Source organism: Chiloscyllium punctatum, chromosome 26, assembly GCF_047496795.1.
Source record: "Chiloscyllium punctatum isolate Juve2018m chromosome 26, sChiPun1.3, whole genome shotgun sequence".
NCBI lineage: Eukaryota > Metazoa > Chordata > Chondrichthyes > Orectolobiformes > Hemiscylliidae > Chiloscyllium > Chiloscyllium punctatum.
In genome coordinates, this window is record NC_092764.1 from 2,338,480 (window position 1) to 2,366,178 (window position 27,699).

At 44.1% G+C, this 27,699-nt stretch overlaps 1 protein-coding gene across 6 annotated transcripts in view; it reads right to left on the reverse strand.

Moving 5' to 3' along the window:
- tango6 (transport and golgi organization 6 homolog (Drosophila)) overlaps positions 1 to 27,699 on the reverse strand; it is a 222,260-nt gene that overhangs the window by 122,485 nt on the left and 72,076 nt on the right. For all 6 annotated transcript variants that reach the window (XR_011964222.1, XR_011964221.1, XM_072595747.1 and 3 more), the window contains exons 8-10: positions 8,109 to 8,221; positions 2,612 to 2,788; positions 1,465 to 1,591 (exon numbers count right to left, since the gene is read on the reverse strand). Coding sequence is in view for 4 of the 6 variants with exons in the window: in XM_072595747.1 (XP_072451848.1) it covers positions 1,465 to 1,591; positions 2,612 to 2,788; positions 8,109 to 8,221 (417 nt within the window). In the remaining 2 variants the exon portion in view is untranslated. The remainder of the gene's footprint in view (positions 1 to 1,464; positions 1,592 to 2,611; positions 2,789 to 8,108; positions 8,222 to 27,699) is intronic.

The following is a 27,699-nucleotide window of genomic DNA, read 5'->3' on the forward strand; positions in this document are numbered from 1 at the left end:
TAATCACCCTATCTACATATAACGCCGACTTCAAAGAAAAACTGCTTCAGTACAGCTACAACACTAGCATCTACCAAACAATGAAAAGCTGCCCAGATGTGCCCTGAAACAAAAGTATGCCTGTCCCAATTTGGCCAATTACCACCCCATCAGTGTACTCGCAATCATTAAAGTATTGGAAGGTATCATCAACAGTACAATGAAGCAGCACTTACTCAGCAATTACCAGTTTACTGATACTCAATTTGGGTTCTGCCAAGGCCACTTAACTCCTGACCGCATTACAGTCTTGATTGAAATGTGGACAAAGCTGAATTCCAGAGTGACAGCCCTTGACATCAAGGCTGTATTCGAGTAAGTGTGACATTAAGGAGCCCTAACAACACTATGGGAATCAATGGAAGGAGGAGAAAATCTTTCCATTGCTTGCAGTTGAACCTCACACAAAAGAAAATGGTTGTCGTTGTCAGAGGTCAAGAGTTCCAAAGGTGTAACATCGCCAACAGTTTCATCAACGATCTTCTCTCCATCATGAGGTCAGACGTGGAAATATTCACTCATGTTCAGCAAGATCTGGACAATATCCAGGTTTGTACTTTCAAGTTGCAAGTAATATTGCCAGGCAATGACCATCTCCAACAAGAATGAATCTAACCATCACCCCTTGACATTCAACAGACTCATTATCACCAAATCCTGGGGTTACTATTGATTATAAACTAAACTGGATCAGGCATATAAATATTCTGGCTACAAGAGCAGGTCAGAAGCTAGGAATGCTGCAGTGACTAACTACCTCCTGATTCCCCAAAGCCTGTTCATTGTCTACAAGGCACAAGTCAGAAGTGTGACAGAATATTCCCCAATTGTCCCACTTAACTGGCACAACAAACAAATATTGACTCCCTCCACCACCGACACTCAGCAGTATGTATCATCTCAAGATGCTCTGCAGATGATTCACCAAGGCTCCGTGAACATGTTCCAAACCCATAACCACTTCCATCTAGAAGGACAAGGGCAAATGTATGGAACACCACCAAGCGACTCACCATCCTGACTTAGATGGTTCCTTCAGCACTGCTGGCTTAAAATTCTATCCCTGGCCACATTATGGGTTCATCAACACCAAACACACTGCAGCAGTTCAAGAAGGTAGCTCACCTTCTGAAGGACAACAAGAGATTGTCAATAAGTGCTGGCCCCATCAGAGACACCCACACCTCACAAATGAATTTTTTTAAAATTCTAATTCATCCCATATTGCAAGAACTCACTGCATTTCATTTCTGGCAAAATCTGACAATCTCTATTCACAGGTTCCACTGTGTTACTTTTATAACAGGAACTTATCGTCAGATGAAACTTGATGCTTCTCTCTGCCTGATTCCCAGTTCAACTGTCCCCTTGGACTCCTTCAGAAATATGAAGGGAAGAGATAACTTGATGCACCATGTCACTGACCTTCAGACACTCGATGAAGAAATCTCCTGTAAGGTTGCTCTCCTGAAGATTGCTCAGTAACTGTGCCAGGCACTCAATCCGCCACTGCTCTGAGGACACTTTCTCATACAAAGTCTCATCTTCATCACTGATTAAAGTAAAAACACAGCTTTAGAGACAAGCTCTGGACAGGTTGCAACACAAGTCTGCGTTTCATCAGTGTCCTTGTGGAACCTCTTCACATGAATATGCTACCCAGGGGCAGCATGAAGATAAGAAATAGAAGTGGGTGGGGGGGTAAGGATGGATCCTTTGGAGACACTAGAGGTAACATTTTAGAAGTAAGAGGAGAAACCATTGCAAATGATTCTCTGAAACCAGCTCAATCGAAATGAGTGAGATCAGATGATAGAGAACCAATAAAGAAAGATTATGTGATCAAACATGTCAAAGGCTACAAATCAATCAGCTACAGTAGAGTGCATTCATAGAGTTATATAGGATGTCATTTGTGGCTATGGTTAGGACTGTTTCAGTGATGTGGCAGAGTTGAAAATCTAATTCTGGGGATTCACAGATGGAATTGGTGAGGTATGGACACTAATTTGGAAAACAACAATACATTTGAGAACGTCAATGAGGAAAAGGGGGATGGAAATAGAACAGTAGTTTGCAGGAATGGTGGGGGTCAAGAGTGATTTTTTGAGGAGGAGATTATGGAGCATGTGGAAGGGGAGATAGTCAATACCTGAAGAGAGGACAGCCTTAACAATAGGAGTGAATGCAGGGGTCAAGGAGCAACATCAGGTGGTCAACAATTTAATGATAATGGGCTCAAGAGAACAGAAGATGGCTTCTATGCACTGATAAATTTGGCAAGGGCCAACAAGGAAACAGGAGGGCAACTATTGAAAACATGTGATGGGTTAGGACAGAGAACCATTAGAGATGAATTATCAGAGACAGATGAACCACAGGACTCAACCTTGATAAAAATGTCTGAGAGCTCCTTATGCTTCTGGGTGACATTGAGTATGGAGGTTTCAAGAAATCAGTTAGTATCAGAGAAAATGTAGTGCCAACAGATGGCTTGCAATGTTAGATGTGAAATAACATGACAGTTGTTGATTCTTTCAGGTATTATTAACCACCAGCAAAACTTTCCTACCTTACAGTCTCCTTCACAGTGAGCTTCACACCGCCCTCACTACCTGCTGTAAAATGGTACAACGGGTTTTTGACAGGACTTGATTGTGCCAGGCCTGCAAGTTGCTTCAACACCAACATAGCTACTGGAGGTTCAGACTTCTGCAGGAACCACAAAATAATGTCCTGGCAACCAGAGCTGATAGACAAAAAAAAACACTTCTAGTGAACAAAAAAAGTCAGTAACTTAAACAAAAAAACAAACACAATCAGATGAAGGAATTGGATAAGTGTGGTATTTTAAGATGGTGCTGTAGAATGGCAACTTTGTACACTTCTCACTATACTCCTGTCTTCCTGCACTTAAGTACACAGATAATAAAATCTAATAGAATAGCAGTCCAGGAGAAGAAATTCTTGCACATTTCAGTTTGAAACAAGTATCTCTGTATTCTAAACCTACGTCCCTTTTTCAACACGCCCCCACTAGTGGGAAAAAGCTTCTCAACATCGTCCCTATCAAGCCCCCTCAAGAACCTTCCATATTTCGATAAGATCATCCATCATTTTTCTAGATATTAATAAATAAAGGCCTAATCTCCTTAGCTGCTCTTAATAGGTCACCTCCTTCATCTGAGGAACCAGTCTTGTGAATCTCTTTTGAATTGCCTCTAATGCCAATCCTTTCTTAAGCATGGGGACCAAACTGTCCACAACATTCCAAGTGCGACCTCCACTATTCTGTACAGTTGTAACAAGCCTTAACAATTTTTAAACTGTAATCTTCTATCAATAAAGACTAAAATATCATTTGCTTTCTTCATTATTTGTAACTTTTTCTGCTTCATGTCCAAGGACACCCAGATTCTCCCGTGAGGCACATTTTTGGAGTCTCTCTCCATTTAAATAAGAGTCTATCTTTTGATTCTTCCTACCAAAATGCATGTCTTGTACATCATACCAAATTGCATGTCATTGCATCACACTTTCCTACATTAAATTCCACCTGCCAAGTTGATGCCCACTCAGTTTTCGGTTGGCGGGGGGTGGGAGTGAGGGGGAGGATGCTCTGGTTTCCTCCCACAGTTCAAAGATGTGCAGGTTAGGTGAACTGGTCATGCTAAATTGCCAATAGTGTTCAGGGATGTGTAGGTTAGATGCATCAGTTAGGGGGAAATGTAGAGAAATAGGGGAATGGGTCTGGGTAGGTTACTCTTCAGAGGGTCGGTGTGGACTTGCTGGGCCGAAGGGCCTATTTCCACATATAGGAATTCCAATTCACTTAACTAATATCCCCTTGCAGATTCCTTATTTATTCATTGCAACAAGACCTCTGATCTATTTTACCATCAGCAAATTTCGATACATCATACTGTGCCCCCTCTTCTAAGCCATTAAGTATAAATAGTAAATAACTGGCACGGTGGCTCAGTGGTTAACATTGCTGCCCCACAGCACCTGTGTCCCAGGTTAAATTCCAGCCTTAGGCGACTGTCTGCGTGAAGATTGCACATTCTCCCCGGGTCTAATCTAAAAACTGATGCTTATGGCATTCCACAACCTGTGCCTTTCCAACATGAAAAAGACACACTGATCCCAACTCTTGCCTTGTGTGTTAATCTGTCCTGAACATATCACAATACAATATCCCAAATTCCATTAACTCCTCTTATTTACATCTACTCATTCTTCTTTACGAACCCTGCGGATTATATTCTCTTTCTTCATCGTTGTCAAGCAGTTTTTTTTAAAGATTAGATTACTTACAGTATGGAAACAGGCCCTGCGGCCCAACAAGTCCATTCCAACCCTCCAAAGCGTAACCCACTCAGACCCATTCCCCTACCCTATATTTAGACAATAGACAATAGGTGCAGGAGTTGGCCATTCTGCCCTTCCAGCCTGCACCACCATTCAATATGATCATGGCTGAACATCCTTAATCAGTATCCTGTTCCTGACTTATCTCCATAACCCATGATTCCACGATCCTCGAGAGCTACAGCGAACTCTTTAGAACATAGAACATAGAACAGTACAGCACAGAACAGGCCCTTCAGCCCACGGTGTTGTGCCGACCACTGATCCTCATGAATGCACCCTCAAATTTCTGTGACCATATGCATGCCCAGCAGTCTCTTAAATGTACCCAATGACTCTGCCTCCACAACTGCTGCTGACAACGCATTCCATGCTCTCACAACACTCTGTGTAAAGAACCCACCTCTGACATCCCCTCTATACTTTCCTCCAACAGGCTTAAAACTATGACCCCTTGTGTTAGTCATTTCTGCCCTGGGAAATAGTCTCTGGCTATCGACTCCACCCATGCCTCTCATTATTTTGTATACCTCAATTAGGTCCCCTCTCCTCCTCCTTTTCTCCAATGTAAAAGGTCCGAGCTCAGTCAACCTCTCTTCATAAGATAAGCCCTCCAGTCCAGGCAGCATCCTGGTAAACCTCCTCTGAACCCTCTCCAAAGCATCCACATCTTTCCTATAATAGGGCGACCAGAACTGGACACAGTATTCCAACTGCGGTCTAACCAAAGTTTTACAGAGCTGCAACAAGATCTCACGACTCTTAAACTCAGTCCCCCTGTTAATGAAAGCCAAAACACCATATGCTTTCTTAACAACTCTGTCCACTTGGGTGGCCATTTTAAGGGATCTATGTACTGCACACCAAGATCTCTCTGTTCCTCACACTGCTATTCTTAAATGAATCCAGAGACTGGGCCTCCACTGCCCTCTGGGGCAGAGCATTCCACACAGCCACCACTCTCTGGGTGAAGAAGTTTCTCCTCATCTCTGTACTAAATGGTCTACTGTGTATTTTTAAGCTGTGTCCTCTGGTTCGGCACTCACCCATCAGCGGAAACATGTTTCCTGCCTCCAGAGTATCCAATCCTTTAATAATCTTATATGTCTCAATCAGATCCCCTCTCAGTCTTCTAAACTCAAAGGTATACAAGCCCAGTAGCTTCAGTCTTTCAGCGTAAGGTAGACCCGCCATTCCAGGAATTGACCTCGTGAACCTACGCTGCACTCCCTCAATAGCCAGAATGTCTTTCCTCAAATTTGGAAACCAGAACTGCACACAGTACTCCAGGTGTGGTCGCACCAGGGCCCTGTAAGTTGCAGAAGAACCTCTTCACTTGTTCTTGTACACCAGTCAATGAAGGTAAGCATGCAGGTACAGCAGGTAGCGAAGAAGGCTAATAGCATGCTGGCCTTCATAGCAAGAGGGATTGAATACAGAAGCAAAGAGGTTCTTCTGCAACTTACAGAGAGAATGGGTGGGAGATACATTAGCAATTGTCCACTCTCTTGGAGCCCCTGACTCCAGTGGTTCCTGAAAAATGGCCACTAATGCCTCCACTATATCTTCAGCTATCTCCTTCAGAACTCTCGGGTGTAGTTCATCTGGTCCAGATGATTTTTCTACCACTCAGTGATGACCACCATAATCACCTATACCCCCGACTCTTGAATTTTTGTGATATTACTTGTGTCTTCACAGTGAAGACTTACACACAGGACTTACACACAGTACTTATTCAGTTCCTCAGCCATTTCTTTGTTCCCCACTACTACTTCTCCAGCGGTCCAATGTCCACTTCTGCCTTTCCTTTGCTCTATATATAACCTGAAGCAATTCTTTAATTTTCTTATATTACTGGCTAACTTGCCCTCATATTTAATCTTCTCCATCCTTGCTTCTTTTGTGGCCTTCTGTTAGTCTTTGTAGGCTTCCCAATTGTCTGGCCTCCACTGCGTTTTGCCACATTACACACACTCTCTTTTGCTTTTATGCTGTCCCTGACTTTCCTTGTCAGCCATGGCTGCCTCGTTCTCTCTTTAGTATGCTTCTTTTTCCTAGGGATGAATTTTTGCTTTGCCTCCTAAATTACTCCCAGAAACTCCTGCATTGTTGTTCCACTGTCTTTCCTGCAAGGTTCACCTCACAGTCAATTCTGGTCAGTTCCTCCCTCAGGCCTCTGTAGTTGCCTTTGTTTAACTGTAATACTGTTACATCTGATTCCCTCTCAAATTGTAGAGTAAATCCTATCATATTATGGTCACTACCTCCTAAGGGTTCCTTCACCTTAAGCTCCCTTATCAAGTCTGCCTCATTGCACAACATCAAATCCAGAATTTCCTGTTCTCTAGTAGGCTCCACCACATCTCCAGTTCAACAGGGAATATAAATTGGGATTATATCACATCAAATTACGTAATTAGCATCTTCCACTGATCTGTAATTCTACATTAATAGATCTGCCCAATTTACGTTCGATAGTTTGTATCCTCCCATTCCAGTTAACCTCACCTAAGTAATTATACCATGTGCTCAATTGAGCCATATACTTTAATCTCTGTTCTGTCTGATTGCTTTACTCACACATTTCCCATTTCTCTTCCCTAATTATCAAATTTACATCTTTTTGTTTTCCATTTAGCCATATGCCTAAAGCTCTGACTGTTGCTCTATTCTTCCCTTTTGTCCATTTGGATTATTTATATTATTTTTTCACTTGTACTCTCCTCTCAGAAACAATGCTTATGTGCTGGTATCAACCTATTGAAACACAATGATTAAATCCTTCTTCTCTAACTCTCTCCAATACCCTTTCAAGCCAGCACAAGATGGACCTGAAAGGCAACATTCTTTGTATGACTCTATAAACATCACATTATATATTCCCCCTCTCCTCCTAACTGCTTTTGCTCAATGATTTTCTAGCTGTCCTTCCAACAGTGTCCTTAAAATAATAAGTCTCTGGATCAGTTTCTCTGGATCCTTGATCTTATCTTATTCTGCACTATATCTGTCACATCATCTGTGTTATAACCTAATATTTTGAATATGCATCTATGAGTTGTGACTAGATTCCTCTTTCTATCACTAATTCTTTTTATATCCACTCTGTCCAAGCCACTTAGTTACCAACGTCCAACTTTAAGTATCAACCAGCTCTCCCTTACCTCCACTTTTAATAACTGCCCTTCAAGAAGACTCTCAAAACTCCCTCCAATCCGGCAATTCCCTTGCTTTGTCATTCCATGATAATACCTGATCCATGACTGTAACACAAAGAGCAACTACATTTCTCTCTCCTTTTCCAAAACCCTTCACTGCACTGCAATCATCCTGGAAAAGTAACTGCATAGTTTCAAAACCCAGTAGTTCCTTATTTAAGGTGAATGTGGAGGAAACAAATGAGAGGAGTTTATGGAGCTTTTTATGTAAACTGAGATCATCCATTCACTGCTCCTATCCCCTATCAAAATTCACACCCCACTTTCACATCTAAATATCCCCAATTAGGTTTCTGCCTGCCACAGCATTGAAGCAGTCTCAAAGCCTTCAAGGACATCTCTTACCATTGGAAGAGCTGTGATCTCTACTATCTCAGCCATGCAATGGCACAGTCGACCACATCAACTGTTGAAATGGAGCATCTCCAATAAATTGACTAGGAATAGGCATAGGGTAGTTTGAGAGTAAATACAAACCGCAAATGTGAAACTCCTCGTGCTGTGAAGCAATAAAGACTAAAGATTGCAGGAATTACTGCCTCCAGAGATGCCAACAGCTTAGAACTTGGGTCATTTCCAACCACACACACCTAAGGAGGAAAGAGCAGAAAGATAAAACAATTATTCTGGAATATAAACAACTTTTAATTAAAAAGCATTTTTAACATCATAGATATAGAATGATATAGATACAGAATCCCTACAGTGTGGAAACAGGTTTTTGGCCCAACAAGTCCACACTGACCCTCCGAAGACTAACCCACTCAGACTCATTCCCCTACATTTACTGTAGACTAATACACCTAACCTACACATCACTGAACACTGTGGGCAATTTAGCATGACCAATTCACCTAACCTACACATCTTCGGATTGTGGGAGGAAACCGGAGCACCTGAAGGAAACCCATGCAGACATGGTTTCCTACAGGTGGTCCAGTTTCCTCCCACAACTATAATGCAATATGATGCTAGAAATTTTTTTCACATAATGAGTGGTTCAGGTCTCTAATGAACTATCTGGAAGTGTAGTGGAGACAGATTCAATTAAGGCATTCAATAAGGGCGGCACGGTGGCTCAGTGGATAACACTGCTGCCTCCCACCACCAGTGTCCCAGGTTCGATTCTAGCCTCGGGCGACTGTCTGTTTGGAGTTTGCGCATTCTCCCTGTGTCTGCATGGGTTTCCTCCGGGTGCTCCGGTTTCCTCCCACAGTTCAAAGATGTGCAGGTCAGGTGAATTGGCCATGTTAAATTGCCCATAGTGTTTGGTGCATTAGCCAGAGGGAATTGGGTCTGGGTGGGTCACTCTTCAGAGGGTCAGTGTGGACTTGTTGGGCTGAAGGGCCTGTTTCCATGCTGTAGGGAATCTAATCTAATCTAATCTAATCAAGATGGCATTGGTTGATAGTTGAATAGAAACAGTACACAAACTTGGGGAAACAGTGTCATAAAGCTCTTTCAGAGAGCTGGTGCAGATAATATGCGCCACATGGTTTCCACTTACATGATAAGAATTATAAATTATTTTATTGTGACAGAATCCAAAGTTACAGCACATAATCTCAATGTAAAGGGTCATCATTAAGCTAGAGATGTGAATGGATTCTTTCTCTTAGTAGATAGAATTGTTTACAGCAGAAAGTTGTTAAGACTGGGCTGTCAAGTATAAGAAAGGCTGAGATAGACAGATATTAATCAGTAAGGGAATCAATAATTATGGGGAAAACACAGGAAAGCAGAGTTGCGAACTATCAGAGTAGCCATCATCTCATTAAATAGCAGAGCAAACTGAAATGGGCTGAATACCCAACATCTGCACCTATATCTTATTGTTGTCTGAAAAATTCTGCAATTCTGTAAACCATCCCAAAATGTTTTACAAGCGGGATCAAGCTTTATTTTATTCATTCATGGGACATAGCCGTCACTGGCTGGGAAAGCATTTATTACTCATCTCTAACTGCCCTTGAGAAGGTGGTGGTGAGATGTTTTTTGCCTTTGAACTGCTGTAGGTAGACCCACAATGCCATTAGGGAGGGAATTCTAGGATTTTGACCCAGTGAGAGTGAAGGAATGGCAATATGTTTCCAAGTCAGAATGCTAAGTGGTTTGGACAGGAACTTGCAGGTAGTGGTGCTCCCACATATCTGCTGCCCTTGCCCTCCTGGATGGAAGTGGTCATGCTGTCTGAGAATCTTTGGTGAAGTTCTAGAGTGCATTTGTAAACAGTACACTCTGCTGCTACTGAGTGTCAGTGGTAGAGGAAGTGGATGTTTGTGGATCTGGAGTCAATGAAGTGAGCTGTTTTGACATGGATGGTATCAACATTTTTCGCTGTTGTTGGTGCTGTACTCATCCAGGAAAATAGGGAGTATTCTATCACACTCCTGACTTAATCCTTGTAGGCGGTGGACAGGCTTTGGGGAAGCAGGTGGTGAGTGGAAATCACTTCTCCATATCTGTTCTCTAGAGATTTTGGAAACTTCTATCAAATCTCCTCTCAGCTACCTTGTCTTCGAGGAGAACATTCCTAATCGACAGTCATAAAATCTTAGGGTTGAACAGCATGGAAACAGACCCTTCGATTTAACTTATCCACGCTACCAGATATTCTAAATTAATCTAGTGCCTTTGGCCAATATCGCTCTAAGCCCTTCCATTCACTTACCTATTCAGATGCCTTTTAAATGTTGTACTGTACTAATCTCTACCACTTCATCTGGCAGCTCATTCCAAAAATGCAACACCCTCTGCACAAAACGGTTTCCCCTTACGTCCCTCTTATACCTTTTCCCTATTACTTTAAGCCAATGCCTTCTAGCTTTGGACTAGGTACCAGAGGATAAAGGGGGTGCAGTGATAGTCTGGCACACTGACCTCTACATCACTGAATCCAGACGTCAACTCGAAGACACCTCCTCCTACTGCACCCTCAACCATGACCCCACCCCCCCAACACCAAACCATCATCTCCCAGACCATACAGAACCTCATTACTTCAGGAAATCTCCCACCCACAGCTTCCAATCTCATAGTCTGGGAACCCCACACTGCCCGGTTCTACCTCCTTCCCAAGATCCACATGCCTGACCACCCTGGCCGACCCATTGTCTCAGCATGCTCCTGCCCCACTGAACTCATCTCTACCTACCTCGACACTGTCCTATCCCCCCAGTCCAGGAACTCCCCACATACGTTCGAGATACCACCCACGCCCTCTACCTCCTCCAAGACTTCCGTTTCCCCGGCCCTCAACGCCTTATCTTCACCATGGATATCCAATCCCTCTACACCTCCATCTGCCATTTCCAAGCCCTCCATTTCTTCCTCTCCCGAAGTCCCCTACAGTATCCTTCCACCAACACACTCCTTCGTTTGGCTGAACTGGTCCTCACCCTTAACAATTTCTCCTTCGAATCCTCCCACTTTCTCCAGACCAAAGGGGTAGCCATGGGCACCTGTATGGGCCCCAGCTATGCCTGTCCCTTTGTTGGCTATGTAGAACAGTTGATCTTCCGTAATTACACTGGCACCACTCCCCACCTCTTCCTCCGCTATATTGATGACTGCATTGGCGCCACCTCGTGCTCCCGTGAGGAGGTTGAGCAATTCATCAACTTCACCAACACATTCCACCCTGACCTTAAATTTACCTGAACCATCTCTGACATCTCCCTCCCCTTCCTGGACCTCTCCATCTCCATTAATGACGACCGACTTGACACCGACATTTTTTACAAACCCTCCAACTTCCACAGCTCCCTGGATTACACCTCTTCCCATCCTACCTCCTGCAAAAATGCCATCCTGTATTCCCAATTCCTCCGCCTCCACCGTATCTGCTCCCAGGAGGACTAGTTCCACCACAGAACACACCAGATGGCCTCCTTCTTTAGAGACCACAATTTCCCTTCCCACGTGGTTAAAGATGCCCTCCAATGCATCTCATCCACATCCAGCACCTCTGCCCTCAGACCCCACCCCTCCAACCGTAACAAGGACAGAACGCCCCTGGTGCTCACCTTCCACCCTACCAACCTTCGCATAAACCAAATCATCTGCCGACATTTCCGCCACCTCCAAACAGACCCCACCACCAGGAATATATTTCCCTCCCCACCCCTTTCCGCCTTCCGCAAAGACCGTTCCCTCTGTGACTACCTGGTCAGGTCCATGCCCCCCCTAAACCCACCCTCCCATCGTGGCACCTTCTCCTGCCACCGCAGGAATTGCAAAACCTGCGCCCACACCTCCTCCCTCACCTCTATCCAAGGCCCTAAAGAAGCCTTCCACATCCATCAAAGTTTTACTTGCACATCCACCAATATCATTTATTGTATCCGTTGCTCCCGATACGGTCTCCTCTACACTGGGGAGACTGGATGCCTCCTAGCAGAGCGCTTTATGGAACATCGCCGAGACACCCGCACCAATCAACCACTCCACCCTGTGGCCCAACATTTCAACTCCCCCTCCGACTCTGCCGAGGACATGGAAGTCCTGGGCCTCCTTCACCGCCACTCCCTCACCCCCCGATGCCTGGAGGAATAACGCCTCATCTTCCGCCTCAGAACACTTCAACCCCAGGGCATCAACGTGGACTTCAGCAGTTTCCTCATTTCCCCTTCCCCCACTTCACCCCAGTTCCAAACTTCCAGCTCAGCACTGTCCCCATTACTTGTCCTACCTGCCCATCTTCCTTTCCACCTATCCACTCCACCATCCTCTCTGACCTATCACCTTCATCCCCACCCCCATTCACCCATTGTACTCTTTGCTGTCTTCCCCCACCCTCCTCTCTGACCTATCACCTCCTTCCCCACCCCCATTCACCTATTGCACTCTATGCTATTTTCTCCCATCCCCATCCTCTTCTCATTTATCTTTCCACCCTGCAGGCTCTCTGCCTCTATTCCTGATGAAGGGCTTTTGCCCGAAACGTCAATTTTCCGGCTCCTCGGATGCTGCCTGAACTGCTGTGCTTTTCCAACACCACTTTAATCTAGAATCTAGCTTTGGACTACCCTGCCCAGGGAAAAAGGCCTTGGATATTCACCCTATCCATGCCCCTCATGATTTTATTATATCTTCTACCAGGTCACCCCTCAGCCTCCGACACTCTGAGAAAAATAGCCCTAACCTAATCAGCCTCTCCCTGTAGCTCAAACCCTCCAACTGGTTGCAATTCTGAAGAAGGGTCATTCGACCTGAAATGTTAACTCTGATTTCTCTCCACAGATGCTGACAGACTTGCTGGAAAAGCTCAACAATTTCTGTTTTGGTTGCCTTGTTCACTACCCTATCTACCTGTGACTCTACCTTCAAGGAACTATGAACTTGCACCCTAAAGTCTCTTTCAGCAACATTCAACTATTAAATGTTGAAGTCCTGCCCTGATGTGCCTTACCAAAATGCAACATTTCACATTTATCTAATTATACTCCATGTGCCATTCCTCGGCCCATTGGCCCATCTAACCAAGGTCCCATTGTAGTCTGAGGTAACCTCCTTCACTGTCCACTACACCACCAATTTTGGCATCATCTGAAAACTTACTAACTATACCTCCTATATTCACATTCAAATCATTTATGGCAAATACAAAAGGCAGTGGACTCAACATTTATCCTTGTGGCACACTACTTGGTACAGTCTCCAGTCTGAAAAACACCCCTCTACCATCACCCTCGAAGTGTCCTACCTTCAAGCTATTTCTGTATCCAATTGGCTAACTCCCCTTGGGTCCCGTAAGATCTAACCTGTCTACCACATGGAACCTTGATGACGTTCATATAGACAACGTCTACTGCTCTGTATTCATCAGTATTTTTAGTCACTTCTTCAAAAAACTCAATCAAGTTAGTGAGACACAATTTTCTACACACAAAACCATGTTGACGATCCCTAATTATTCTTGCCTTTCTAATTGCATGTTTTGCTGTTATAAATGCATCTGGATGGGTATATAAATAGTAAGAGTTTTGAGGGATTTGGATCAAATGCTGGCAAATGGGATTAGGTCAGATTGGGATGTCTGGTCGGCACACGAGTTGGGCCAAGGGTGTTTTGGTGCTGTATGATTCTATGTCAGCGGGAAGGGTCTTAAATACAACTGGCGTCTCACTTCATTTTGCAAGTGATAGAAGGCAATGGCAGGTTACATTCCCCATCAGGAGCAGCTTCATCAACACAACTTGTGGCAAATGGTCCCTCAGTGTTTTGTGAGGACAACAGCCAACCACCATATGTGAGGCAATTCCAAAGTGGGAACTTGAAAGGACTGATTCCTGAACGGACTGGGTCAAAAATTTCACTCCAGTTCGAAGTTGTTCCAACCAATCTTATTCCCTGCAGCCTCTAATGTGCAAGCCATTAATACCTGATGCAGTCAAAAACAAAGGCTTCCCACCCACGTCCTGTAACATTTAATGAAGAATGTTTCTTTAACCATCAGCTTGCTTGAGCTTGTTAAGTATCTGAGTCATTCTTTTCCTCGCACAAGAACAACAATTACTCACTAAACCTATCCTGACATGAAGAATAGACATTAACATTAAATATTCAAAGCACAAAATGTACAACAGTTACATCAGATATTCCATTAAACACATGTCTAATCAAGATATTAAAGTGACCCAAAACCATGAAATCATGATCCTGGGAACTATGTAATAATACAACTGCGTGCCAAGGCACCATACAGTATGCCAAAATATCCAAAAGTTACTCAAAAAAACTCTATTCATCCATACTTGAATCCCTCAACACCAAATGTTAGCTTAGTATAAGCAGAGAGATTTAAATCAAGTCTCACATGTTGACTACCTAATACCCATAAATCATATTCAGATCCCAATTCTGTCCATCCCAATCTGACCCCCTCGCATCCATTCCAATCCTGCCCCTGTCCATCCATCCCAATCGCACCGTGTCCAACTCACTCCAATCTGACCCCATGCCTTCCCATCCCAATCTGGCCCAATGTCCATCCTTCCAGATGTATTATTGAGAAGCAACCAAAAATAGATTCTGGTAGAAGTCGGTTCAGTCACACAATTGCTAAGGAGATCATGCAGGACCCAGAGCTCAACAGGAGGAAGAGCATCCAGAGGGTGCTGTTGACAAGTGAACAAGGAGAATTCTGGGAGAAGTCAGCACAGTCACCATGAATGCCAGCTTCGAGTAGCAACCTCACCTTGATCAGCAGCTGGGAAACAGAACCAGAGAGGCAGCAGGGAGGAAACAGCAACTGAAGCAAGTAAAAACAACAATGGGACATTTCAGGCCTAGTTTCAAGTAGCAGCCTTACTTTGATCCATTACACAGAATGTATTGTGGGAGCTGCACTTCACCACATCACAGATTCAAAAGTGACATCTGGTAAATAGTGGTCAGGTCATTTATTTTTGCCTTCTGAGATTTAGATGTTTCAGGTGAGATAGAGAGGGATGTAAAAGAGGTGGGGAGTTTACTTACTGATTAGGGAGGCTACTGTTGTACTGAGAGAGGGCACCTTGGAGGGCTCGTCCAGCGAAGCCATATGGGCAGAACCCAGGAATAAGAAGGGTGCGATCCAGCAGGAGATATAGGAACAGATATGTGGACAGATTATGGAAAAATGGAAAAACAACAGGATTGTTGCATTTTATTGACTGGGACTCCCTTAGATTCTGTGTAAACCAAGATGTAGGATGGGACAAATTTCTGGATGTAACAGCTGCTCCTTTTTTGAGGTATTTTAGGTGCTGGAGGTGATTTCCTAAATTCCAGGACCAGCAATTACTGTTTCATATGCTGTTACATTGTTTTGGAACTTTGGGAAAAAAAGTCAAAACAACAAGTTTTAAAAGGGAGAAGAACAGACAAAGGAAGCACATGGGGAGGTTGTTGCAGGAGAGAGAGAGAGAGAGAGAGAGAGAAAACCTGCACAGTTACTGCCTTTGCTGTTTGAATTCATGTATCGTTGGACATCGAAGTGCATCTGGGAAAATTAACAAACAGTGAAATTCACAAGTGATCTTGGAGGAACGGTTGGGCGAAGTTCACAGCACAGAATCAGATAAGTTAATCGTTGTTTTAAGTGTGGCTGACATAGAATCTGCAGCAGTGAGTAGAGTGGGTTCTTTCTTCATTATGAGTTTTTGGAGACGTATCTCTTATAGAGTCAGAGATGTACAGCATGGAAACAGACCCTTTGGTCCAACCTGTCCATGCCAACTAGATATCCCAACCCAATCTAGTCCCACCTGCCAGCACCCGGCCCATATCCCTCCAAACCCTTCCCATTCATATACCCATCCAAATGCCTCTTAAATGTTGCAATTGTACCAGCCTCCACCACTTCCTCTGGCAGCTCATTCCATACACGTACCACCCTCTGCATGAAAAAGTTGCCCCTTAGGTCTCTTTTATATCTTTCCCCTCTCACCCTAAACCTATACCCTCTAGTTCTGGACTCCCTGACCCCAGGGAGAAGACTTTGTCTATTTACCCTATCCATGTCCCTCATAATTTTGTAAACCTCTATAAGGTCACCCCTCAGCCTCCGACGCTCTAGGGAAAACAGCCCCAGCCTGTTCCACCTCTCCCTGTAGCTCAGATCCTCCAAATCTAACAACATCCTTATAAATCTTTTCTGAACCTTTTCAAGTTTCACAACATTTTTCCAATAGGAAGGAAACCAAAATTGCACGCAATATTCCAAAAGTGGCCTAACCAATGTTCTGTACAGCCGCAACATGACCTCCCAACTCCTGTACTCAATACTCTGACCAATAAAGGAAAGCATACCAAACGCCGCCTTCACTATCCTATCTACCTGCAACTCCACTTTCAAGGAGCTATGAACCTGCACTCCAAGGTTCCTTTGTTCAGCAACACTCTCTAGGACCTTACCATTAAGTGTATAAGTCCTGCTAAGATTTGCTTTCCCAAAATGCAGCACCTCGCATTTATCTGAATTAAACTCCAACTGCCACTTCTCAGCCCATTGGCCCATCTGGTCAAGATCCTGTTGTAATCTGAGGTAACTCTCTTCGCCGTCCACTACACCTCCAATTTTGGTGTTGTCTGCAAACTTACTAAATGTACCTCTTATGCTCGCATCTGAATCATTTATGTAAATGACAAAAAGTAGAAGGCCCAGCACCGACTCTTGTGGCATTCCACTGGTCACAGGCCTCCAGTCTGAAAAACAACCTTCCTCCACCACCACCCTCTGTCTTCTATCTTTGAGCCAGTTCTGTATCCAAATGGCTAGTTCTCCCGGTATACTCTGAGATCTAACCTTGCAAATCAGTCTCCCTTATCGAACGCCTTACTGAAGTCCATATAGATCACATCTACTGCTCTGCCCTCATCAATCCTCTTTGTTACTTCCTCAAAAAACTCAAATCAAGTTTGTGAGACATGATTTCCCACGCACAAAGCCATGTTGACTATCCCAAATCAGTCCTTGCCTTTCCAAATACATGTACATCCTGTCCCTCAGGATTCCCTCCAACTTGCCCACCACCAATGTCAGGCTCACCAGTCTATACTTCCCTGTCTTGTCTTTACCACCCTTCTTAAACAGTGGCACCACGTTTGCCAACCTCCAGTCTTCTGGCACCTCACCTGTGACTATAGATGATACAAAGTTCTCAGCAAGAAGCCCAGCAATCACTTCTCTAGCTTCCCACAGAGTTCTCGGGTACACCTGATCAGGTCCTGGGGATTTATCCACCTTTAACTGTTTCAAGACATCCAGCACTTCTTCCTCTGTAACCTGCAAAATGTCACCAACTATTTCCCTACAGTCTATATCTTCCATAACCTTTTCCACAGTAAATACTGATGCAAAATATTCATTTAGTATCTCCCCCATTTTTTGTGGCTCCACACAAAGGTCGCCTTGCTGATCTTTGAGGGGCCCTATTCTCTCCCTAGATACCCTTTTGTCCTTAATGTATTTGTAAAAGCCCTTTGGATTCTCCTTAATTTTATTTGCCAAAGCTACCTCATGTTCCCGTCTTGCCCTCCTGATTTCCCTCTTAAGTATACTCCAACTTCTTTTATACTCGAAGGATTCACTCGATCTATCCTGTCTGTACCTGACATATGCTTCCTTCTTTTCCTTAACCAAACCCTCCATTTCTTTAGTCATCCAGCATTCCCAATACCTACCAGCCTTCCCTTTCACCCTGACAGGAATATACTTTCTCTGGATTCTTGTTATCTCAGTTCTGAAGGATTCCCATTTTCCAGCCGCCCCTTTACCTGCGAACATCTGCCTCCAATCAGCTTTCAAAAGTTCTTGCCTAATACCGTCAAAATTGGCCTTTTTTCAATTTAGGACTTCAACTTTTAGATCTGGTCTATCCTTTTCCATCACTATTTTAAAACGAATAGAATTATGGTCGCTGGCCCCGAAGTGCTCCCCCACTGACACCTCGGTCACCTGCCCTGCCTTATTTCCCAGGAGTAGGTCACGTTTTGCACCTTCTCTAGTAGGTACATCCACATACTGAATCAGAAAATTGTCTTGTACACACAAGAAATTCCACTCCATCTAAACCCTTAACACTATGGCAGTTCCAGTTTAAAAGGGAAAGTTTGGAAAGTTAAAATCCCCTACCATAACCACACTATTATTCTTACAGACAGCTGAGATCTCCTTACAAGTTTGTTTCTCAATTTCCCTCTGACTATTAGGAGGGTCTATAATACAATCCCAATGCACCTTCTCTCGTAGGTACATCCACATACTAAATCAGAAAATTTTCTTGGACACACTTAACATCCCTTTGTTATTTCTCCGTTCCACCCAAATAACTTCCCTGGATATATTTCTGGGAATATCCTCCCTCAGCACAGCTGTACTGCTATCCCTTATCAAAAATGCCACCTTCCCCCCCCCCCCCACCCCTCCTCTCTTGACTCCCTTTCTATCCTTCCTGCAGCATTTGCAACTTGGAATATTAAGCTGTGAATCCTGCCCATCCCTGAGCCATGCTTCCGTAATTGCTATGATATCCCAGTCCCATGTTCTTAACCATGCCATGAGTTCATCTGCCTTCCCTGTAAGGCACCTTGCATTGAAATAAATGCAGTTTATTACTCCTACCTTGTCCCTGCCTGCCCTGACTGTTTGACTCACTTCTGTTCTGAACTGTACCAGTCTCAGATTGATCTCTTTCTTCACTATCTACCTGGGTCCCACCCCCCCACCTTACCAGTTTAAATCCTCCTGAGCAGCTCTAGCAAATTTCCCTGCCAGTATATTAGCCCCCTTCCAATTTAGGTGCAATCTGTTCTTCTTGTATAGGTCACTTCTACCCCAAAAGAGATTCCAATGATCCAAAAATGTGAATCCTTCTCCCATACACCAGCTCCTCAGCCATGCATTCATCTGCTCTATCCTCCTATTCCTGCCCTCACTCACTCGTAGCACTCGGAGTAATCCAGATATTACTACTCTCGAGGACCTCCTTTTTAAGTTTCTGCCTAACTCTCTGTAATCTCCCTTCAGAATCTCAACCTTTTCCCTTCCTATATTGTTGGTTCTCATGTGGACAATGACCTCCTGCTAGCCCCTCTCCCCCGTGAGAACATTCTGCACCCTCTCGGAGACATCCTTGATCCTGGCACAAGGGAAACAACACACCATTCTGCTTTTTCGCTGCTGGCCACAGAAACGTCTGTCTGTACCTCTGACTACAGAATCCCCTAACAAAACTGATCTCTTGGAAGCTGATGTACCCCTCATTGCATTAGAGCCAGTCTCAATACCAGAAACTTGGCTGTTCGTGCTATGTTCCCCTAAGAATCCATCACCTCCTACATTTTCCATAACAGCATACCTGTTTGAAATGGGTATATCCACAAAAGACTAGCTGCCTACCTCTCTTACCCTTCCTGGAGTTAGCCCATCTATATGACTGTATCTGAGACATTCCCCCCTTCCTGTAACTGCCATCCATCACATACTGTTGCTGTTGCAAATTCCTCATCGCTTCTATCTGTCTCTCCAACCGATCCACTCCATCTGATAAGATTCGCATCCAACAGCATTTATGGCAGATATAATCCGCAGTAACCCTTAAACTTTCTTTAAACTCATACATCTGACAAGAAGTACATATCACTGCAAAGTCCATTTTTGCTCCTTCACAATCTACAGACCCAGAAAATAACACCGTCTTATTCCTCTACAAACACTGCCCCAGGTTAAATTAATAGCTATGGCTTATATTTTAAGTTTAATCAAGAGACTTATCTCCAAAAAACATATAATCAAGAAAGAATCCACTATACTCACTACTGCAGCCTTTCTCTTGGACAGACTTAAAACAACAATTAACTTATCTGATTCTGTGCTGTGAACTTCGCCCAACCGTTCCTCCAAGATTAGTTGTGAATTTCACTGTTTGTTAATTTTCCCAGATGCACTCCGATGTCCAGTGATACACGAATTCAAACAGCAAAGGCAGTAACTGTGCAGGTTCTCTCTCTATCCTTCATTGTCCTCACCATGTGCTTCCTTTGTCTGCTCTTCTCCCTTTTAAACTGCTGTTGTTTTGACTTTATTTTACCAAAGTTCCAAAACAATGCAACCCAGCATATAAAACAGTAATTGCTGCTCCTGGAATTCAAGGAATTCACCTCCAACACCTAAAATACCTCAAAAAAAAAAGGAGCAGCTCTTACAGCCAGAAATTTTTCCCGTCCTCCATCTTGGATTACCCAGAATCCTTTGATTAAACTGAAAATATAAGCCATAACTATTAATTTAACCTGGGGCAATGTTTGTAGAGGAATAAGACGGTGTGATTTTCTGGTAGGGGATTTTAACTTTCCAAACATAGACTGGGGTTGCCAGAGTGTTAAGGGTTTAGATGGAGAAAAATTTGTTAAGTTTGTACAAGACAATTTTCTGATTCAGTATGTGGATGTACCTACTAGAGAAGGTGCAAAACTTGATCTACTCTTGGAAAATAAGGCAGGGCAGGTGACCGAGTCGTCAGTGGGGGAGCACTTTGGGGCTAGTGACCATAATTCTATTAGATTTAAAATAGTGATGGAAAAGGATAGACCAGATCTAAAAGTTGAAGTTCTAAATTGGAGAAAGGTCAATTTTGATGGTATTAGACAAGAACCTTTGAAAGCTGATTGGGGGCAGATGTTTTGCAGGTAAAGGGTCGGCTGGAAAATGAGAAGCCTTCAGAAATGAGATAACGAGAATCCAGAGAAAGCATATTCCTGTTAGGGTGAAAGGATAGGTTGGTAGGTATAGGGAATGCTGGATGACTAAAGAAATTAAGGGTTTGGTTAAGAAAAAGAAGGAAGCATATGTCAGGTACAGACAGGATAGATCGAGTGAAGCCTTAGAAGAGTATAAAGGAAGTAGGAGTATATTAAGGGGGAAATCAGCAGGGCAAAAAGGGGACATGAAATAGCTTTGGCAAATACAATTAGGGAAAATCCAAAGGGTTTTTACAAATACATTAAGGACAAAAGGGTAACTAGGGAGAGAATAAGGCCCCTCAAAGATCAGCAAGGCGGCCTTTGCGTGGAGCCGCAGAAAATTGGGAAGATACTAAATGAGTAATTTGCAACAGTATTTACTGTGGATAAGGATATGGAAGATATAGACTGTAGGGAAATAAATGGTGGCATCCTGCAGAATGTCCATATTACAGAGGAGGAAGTGCTGGATGTCTTGAAATGCATAAAGGTAGATAAATACCCAGGACCTGATCAGGTGTTCCCAAGAACTCTATGGGAAGCCAGAGAAGTGATTGCTGGGTCTCTTGCTGAGATATTTGTATCATCGATAGTCACAGGTGAGGTGCCAGAAGACTGGAGGTTAGCTAACGTGGTGCCACTGTTTAAGAAGGGTGGTAAGGACAAGTCAGGGAACTATAGACCAGTGAGCCTGATGTCGGTGGTGGGTAAGTTGTTCTAGGGAATCCTGAGGGACAGGACGTATATGTATTTGGAAAGGCAAGGACTGATTCGGGATAGTCAACATGGCATTGTGCATGGGAAATCATGTCTCACAAACTTGATTTGAGTTTTTTGAGGAAGTAACAAAGAAGATTGATGAGGACAGATCGGTGCTGGATCCTCTACTCTTCATTATTTATATAAATGATTTGGATGCGAGCATAAGAGGTACAATTAGTAAGTTTGCAGATGACACCAAAATTAGAGATGTAATTTCTAAGAAGGTTACCTCAGATTACAACGGGATCTTGATCAGATGGGCCAATGGGCTGAGAAGTGGCAGATGGAGCTTAATTTAGATAAATGCGAGGTACTGCATTTTGGGAAAGCTTAGCAGGACTTATACACTTAATGATAAGGTTCTAAGAAGTGTTGCTGAACAAAGAGACCTTGGAGTGCAGGTTCATAGCTCCTTGAAAGTAGAGTCACAGGTAGATAGGATAGTGAAGGTGGCGTTTGGTATGCTTTCCTTTATTGGTCAGAGTATTGAATACAGGCATTGGGAGGTCATGTTGCAGCTGTACAAGATATTGGTTCGGCCACTTTTGGAATATTGCGTGCAATTCTGGCCTCCTTCCTATAGGAACGATGTTGTGAAACTTGAAAGGATTCAGAAAAGATTTACAAAGATGTTGCCAGGGTTGGAGGATTTGGGCTATGGGGAGAGGTCGAATAGGCTGGGGCTGTTTTCCCTGGAGTGTCGGAGGCTGAGGGGTGACCTTATACAGGTTTATAAAATCATGAGGGGGCATGGATAGGATAAATAGACAAAGTCTTTTTTCTGTGGCGGGGGAGTCCAGAACTAGAGGGCATAAGTTTAGGGCGAGAGGGGAAAGATATAAATGAGAGCTAAGAGGCAATGTTTTCACGCAGAGGGTGGTGTGCGTATGGAATAGGCTGCCAGAGGTGGTGGTGGGGGCTAGTACAATTGCGACATTTAAAAGGCATTTGGATGGTCTATGAATAGGACAGGTTTGGAAGGATATGGGCTGGGTGCTGGCAGGTGGGACTAGATTGGGTTGGGATATCTGGTCAACATGGACAAGTTGGACTGAAGGGTCTGCTTCTATGCTGTACATCTCTATGACTCTATGTAAGTAACAATAATAATTGGGAAATTGTATTTGGAGATTTCAATGTCCTCAACATTAACTGGGATTGTCATAGTTTAAAGGAATGGACGTGCAAAATTCTTGAAATGTATTCAGTAAAAGTTTCAATGTCAACATATAGAAGATCTAATAAGGGACAGTGCAGACCTTATTCCTGGGAAGGAGGCCAGACAGGTGTTTGAGGTGAAAGTGGGGGAGTATTTTAGTGATAAACACCACAACATTTTAAGTTTGTTGCAGAAAAAAAGAAAAAGATGGTCTGCAACAGAGTTTTTTTAATAGGGGAGGGCAGATTTTATTTTAAAAAGACAGATCTGGCCAAAGCAGACTGTGATCAGCCATGAGTGGGAAAATTTGGAGCAGAACAGTGGAGGGGGATTGTTCAAAATGGAATTGGTGAGGTTACAGGCCCAACATATTCCCTTAAGAGTGAAATGTAAAAGCAATAAGCCCAGCTAGCAGTGACAGCGGAACCTAGTGTATATCCAGGAGATTAGGAACGTCAAGCAGGTCCTGCCCAGGCACATGCCGGAGGCAGCACCAGTGGCAATAGCTTTGCAGCCAAACACAGTGAGTGGTGAAGCAAGACCCCAGCATCTGCAGCAGCGGCGAGAACAGGCAGCTGAGGTCACTTTCAGTACAGCTTTTCCATTTTCTCTTCCTCTTAGTCCTTGCTATCACTTACTCAACTTTTTTTCTGGCCTGCTATCTATAATCTCCGTGTTTATCTATCCTTTTTTACCCCTCTCTCTCTGGGCTCATTCTCCACCTATCCGCTGACTCTCGTGACTCCCTACACCCACAGCTTCAACTTCAGTCTAAATTCCACTTTATCCGAGCTGTTAACAGCTCTGATGAAAAGACACTGGATTCAAAACATTAACTATGCATTTCCCACAGATGTTGCCAGACTTTCTCAGTTCCACAAGCAATCTGTTTTTGTTTTAGATTTCCAGTATACGCTGTTCTTTGTTTTGTAAGTGTCTTTCAGTCATCTCTGAGCAATCTTGGTCTTCTGTTGCAACACTAGCCTATTTTGTTTCATTAAGCAGCTATACTGACCAGCTGTCAATCTGAAATTTTTGCTGGATTCAGAATTTGATTTGGTCTATGTATGCATATTGCAGTTCTGGTGATGACATAACCATTGTGACAATTTTCGAGGATCCATTCGAATAGATGTTGAAGATCACATCAGTGGTGGATCGTGCTATCAAGGCACATTAGTCTTTGTTGTTCAGGGCAAAATCCACCATTTTTTCCCATCTTGCATTATTTTTTCATTAAAACTGAATTCTTTTGTTGTATTATTGTTATGGAATGAGTTACCAAAGTTACATCTTATAGCTTTGTATTTCAATCTTCTCCTATAGGACCCATTTCTTTGTATCACTCATCATGCCATTTGTGTTCTGTTCTGTGTCTGTGTTTTAACTTATGTCCTTCTTTGCAACACAGTCCACACTGCCTATCTCTAATTACCAGAGGGCAATTAAGAGTCAACCACATTCCTGATAATCTGGAGTCACATCTCAGCCAGATCAGGTGAGGATGGCAGTTTGCTTGCTTAAAGGACATTAGTTAACCAGATTGGTTTTTCCTGACAATTGACAATGGTTTCATGGTCATTCAACTCTCAATTCCAGATTATTTTGCTTTTGAATTCAAACTTCACATTCCGCACTGGCAGGATTCAAACCTGGTCCCCAGAATATTACCGGTGTCTCTGGATTAATGGTCTAGCCATAAAACACACGGTCATCATCGCCCCAATTTTATCAACAACACAGGTCAGGTTAACTGGCATGTAATTAACCATCTTCTGTCCCCCTCCCTTTTTAAACAGGAATGTAACATCAGCCTCTTCCAGTCTTCTGGGACCCTTCCTGACTCCAGTGATTCCTGAAAAATCACCACCAATGCCTCCACAATTTCCTCAGCAACCTGCTTCAGAACTCTGGAATGTAGTCCATCTGATTCGGATGATTTATCCATTTCAGACTTTTCAGCTTCTCCTGCACTTTCTCTGTGCAATCTATTCACATACCTAATTGTCTGCCTGAAAAATAAATCAAGTATTATCTGCTCTGAATTAACAAGTGAAATTCAGCAAGCCATTTGTCACAGTCAGCTCACCCTTCCATGGGAAATCTCTGTCCTTTGAACAATTTGTCTCTCCTACAGTGGCTTAAATTCAAATGCAACACAGAATTAGCTTTCACTAATTCACTGGATATCTCAAGTACCACACTCAAATCCTTTCTCATAACTCAATTGATTGACACTAAGAACTTGATCTGCTTTTGCACCTTTTATTCCAGTGAACAGCAACAATTACAGTACTCAAACCACAACTGATCAAAGTAATGTACAGTTCCTTGAGAGGTCTCTGAGGAGAAAGTGAGGACTGCAGATGCTGGAGATCAGAGCTGAAAATGTGTTGCTGGAAAAGCGCAGCAGGTCAGGCAGCATCCAAGGAACAGGAGAATCGATGTTTCGGGCATCAGCCCTTCTTCAGGAATGAGGAAAGTGTGTCCAGCAGGCTAAGATAAAAGGTAGGGAGGAGGGACTTGGGGGAGGGGTGTTGGGAATGCAATAGGTGGAGGGAGGTCAAGGTGAGGGTGATAGGCTGGAGTGGGGTGGGGGCGGAGAGGTCAGGAAGAAGCTTGCAGGTTAGGAAGGCGGTGCTGAGTTCGAGGGATTTGACTGAGACAAGGTGGGGGGAGGGGAAATGAGGAAACTGGAGAAATCTGAGTTCATCCCTTGTGGTTGGAGGGTTCCCAGGCGGAAGATGAGGCGCTCTTCCTACAACCGTCATGTTGCCATGGTCTGGCGATGGAGGAGTCCAAGGATCTGCATGTCCTTGGTGGAGTGGGAGGAGGAGTTGAAGTGTTGGGCTACGGGCTGGTTGGGTTGGTTGGTCCGGGTGTCCCAGAGGTGTTCTCTGAAACGTTCCGCAAGTAGGCGGCCTGTCTCCCCAATATAGAGGAGGCCACATCGGGTGCAGCAGATGCAATAGATGATGTGTGTGGAGGTGCAGGTGAATTTGTGGCGGATATGGAAGTGTCCCTTGGGGCCTTGGAGGGAGGTAAGGGGGGAGGTGTGGGCGCAAGTTTTGCATTTCTTGCGGTTGCAGGGGAAAGTGCTGGGAGTCGAGATTGGGTTGGTGGGGGGTGTGGACCTGACGAGGGAGTCACGGAGGGAGTGGTCTCCACCTCCAAACGGACCCCACCACCAGGGACATATTTCCCTCCCCTCCCCTATTAGCATTTCGAAAAGACCACTCCCTCCGTGACTCCCTCGTCAGGTCCACACCCCCCACCAACCCAATCTCCACTCCCGGCACCTTCCCCTGCAACCGCAAGAAATGCAAAACTTGCGCCCACACCTCCCCCCTTACCTCCCTCCAAGGCCCCAAGGGACACTTCCATATCCGCCACAAATTCACCTGCACCTCCACACACATCATCTATTGCATCCGCTGCACCCGCTGTGGCCTCCTCTATATTGGGGAGACAGGCCGCCTACTTGCGGAACATTTCAGAGAACACCTCTGGGACACCCGGACCAACCAACCCAACCACCCCGTAGCCCAACACTTCAACTCCCCCTCCCACTCCACCAAGGACATGCAGATCCTTGGACTCCTCCATCGCCAGACCATGGCAACACGACGGTTGGAGGAAGAGCGCCTCATCTTCCGCCTGGGAACCCTCCAACCACAAGAGATGAACTCAGATTTCTCCAGTTTCCTCATTTCCCCTCCCCCCACCTTGTCTCAGTCAAATCCCTCGAACTCAGCACCACCTTCCTAACCTGCAATCTTCTTCCTGACCTCTCCGCCCCCACCCCACTCCGGCCTATCACACTCACCTTGACCTCCCTCCACCTATTGCATTCCCAACGCCCCTCCCCCAAGTCCTTCCTCCCTACCTTTTATCTTAGCCTGCTGGACACACTTTCCTCATTCCTGAAGAAGGGCTGATGCCCGAAACGTCGATTCTCCTGTTCCTTGGATGCTGCCTGACCTGCTGCACTTTTCCAGCAACACATTTTCAGCTTGAGAGGTCTCTGACTAATATTCAATTACCTTACATACAGACTAACACTGTGTTTGCTTTTGAACTTGCATCCGCACTAATTGGCTCATGAAATAGCTTCCACATCAATAATTAAGTCACTTGTCAGACATGGGCATCAATGGCTGGATAGCATTTATTGCTCGTCCCTAGCTGTCCTTTAGAAAATTATGGTAAGCTGCCTTCTTGAACCGCTGCAGTCCAAGTGCTGTAGGTTGAACCACAAAGCCCTTAAGGAGGGAATTCCAGGATTTTGAACCTGTGCCTGTGAATGAACAGCAACATATTTTGAAGTCAGGATGGTGAGTGGCTTGGAGGGGAATTTGAAAATGGTGGCATTTCCATCATTCTGATGCCCTTATCATTCTAGATGGAAATTGCTGTGGGTTGGATCTGAGGTTTGGAACTGCTTCCATTCAAACAAGTGGGGAATATTCCAGCACATTCCTGACTTGTGCCTTGTTGATGATGGACAGGTCTTGGGGAGTCAGGAGATGAGTTACTTGTCGCAGTATTCCTAGCCTCTAAACTACTACTGTAGGCATGACATTTATGTGGTAAGTCCGAACAAGTTTTTGGTCAATTATAACCCCAAATATCTTGATAACAAGGGATTCGGTGATGGTCATACTATTGAATGCAGAGGGCTAGTGGTTAGTTTGTCTCTTATTGGAGATGACCATTGCATGGCATTTATGTAGCACTAATATTACTTGCCGTTTACCAGCTTAAGCTGGGATATTGTTGAGATCTTGTTGGCATATGAACATAGACTGCTTCAGTAGGAGGAGTCATGAATAATGCTGAATGTTATGCAAACATTGGCAAACATCCCCACTTCTGACCTTATGGTAAAGGGAAAGTCAATGATGAAGCAGCAGGAAATGG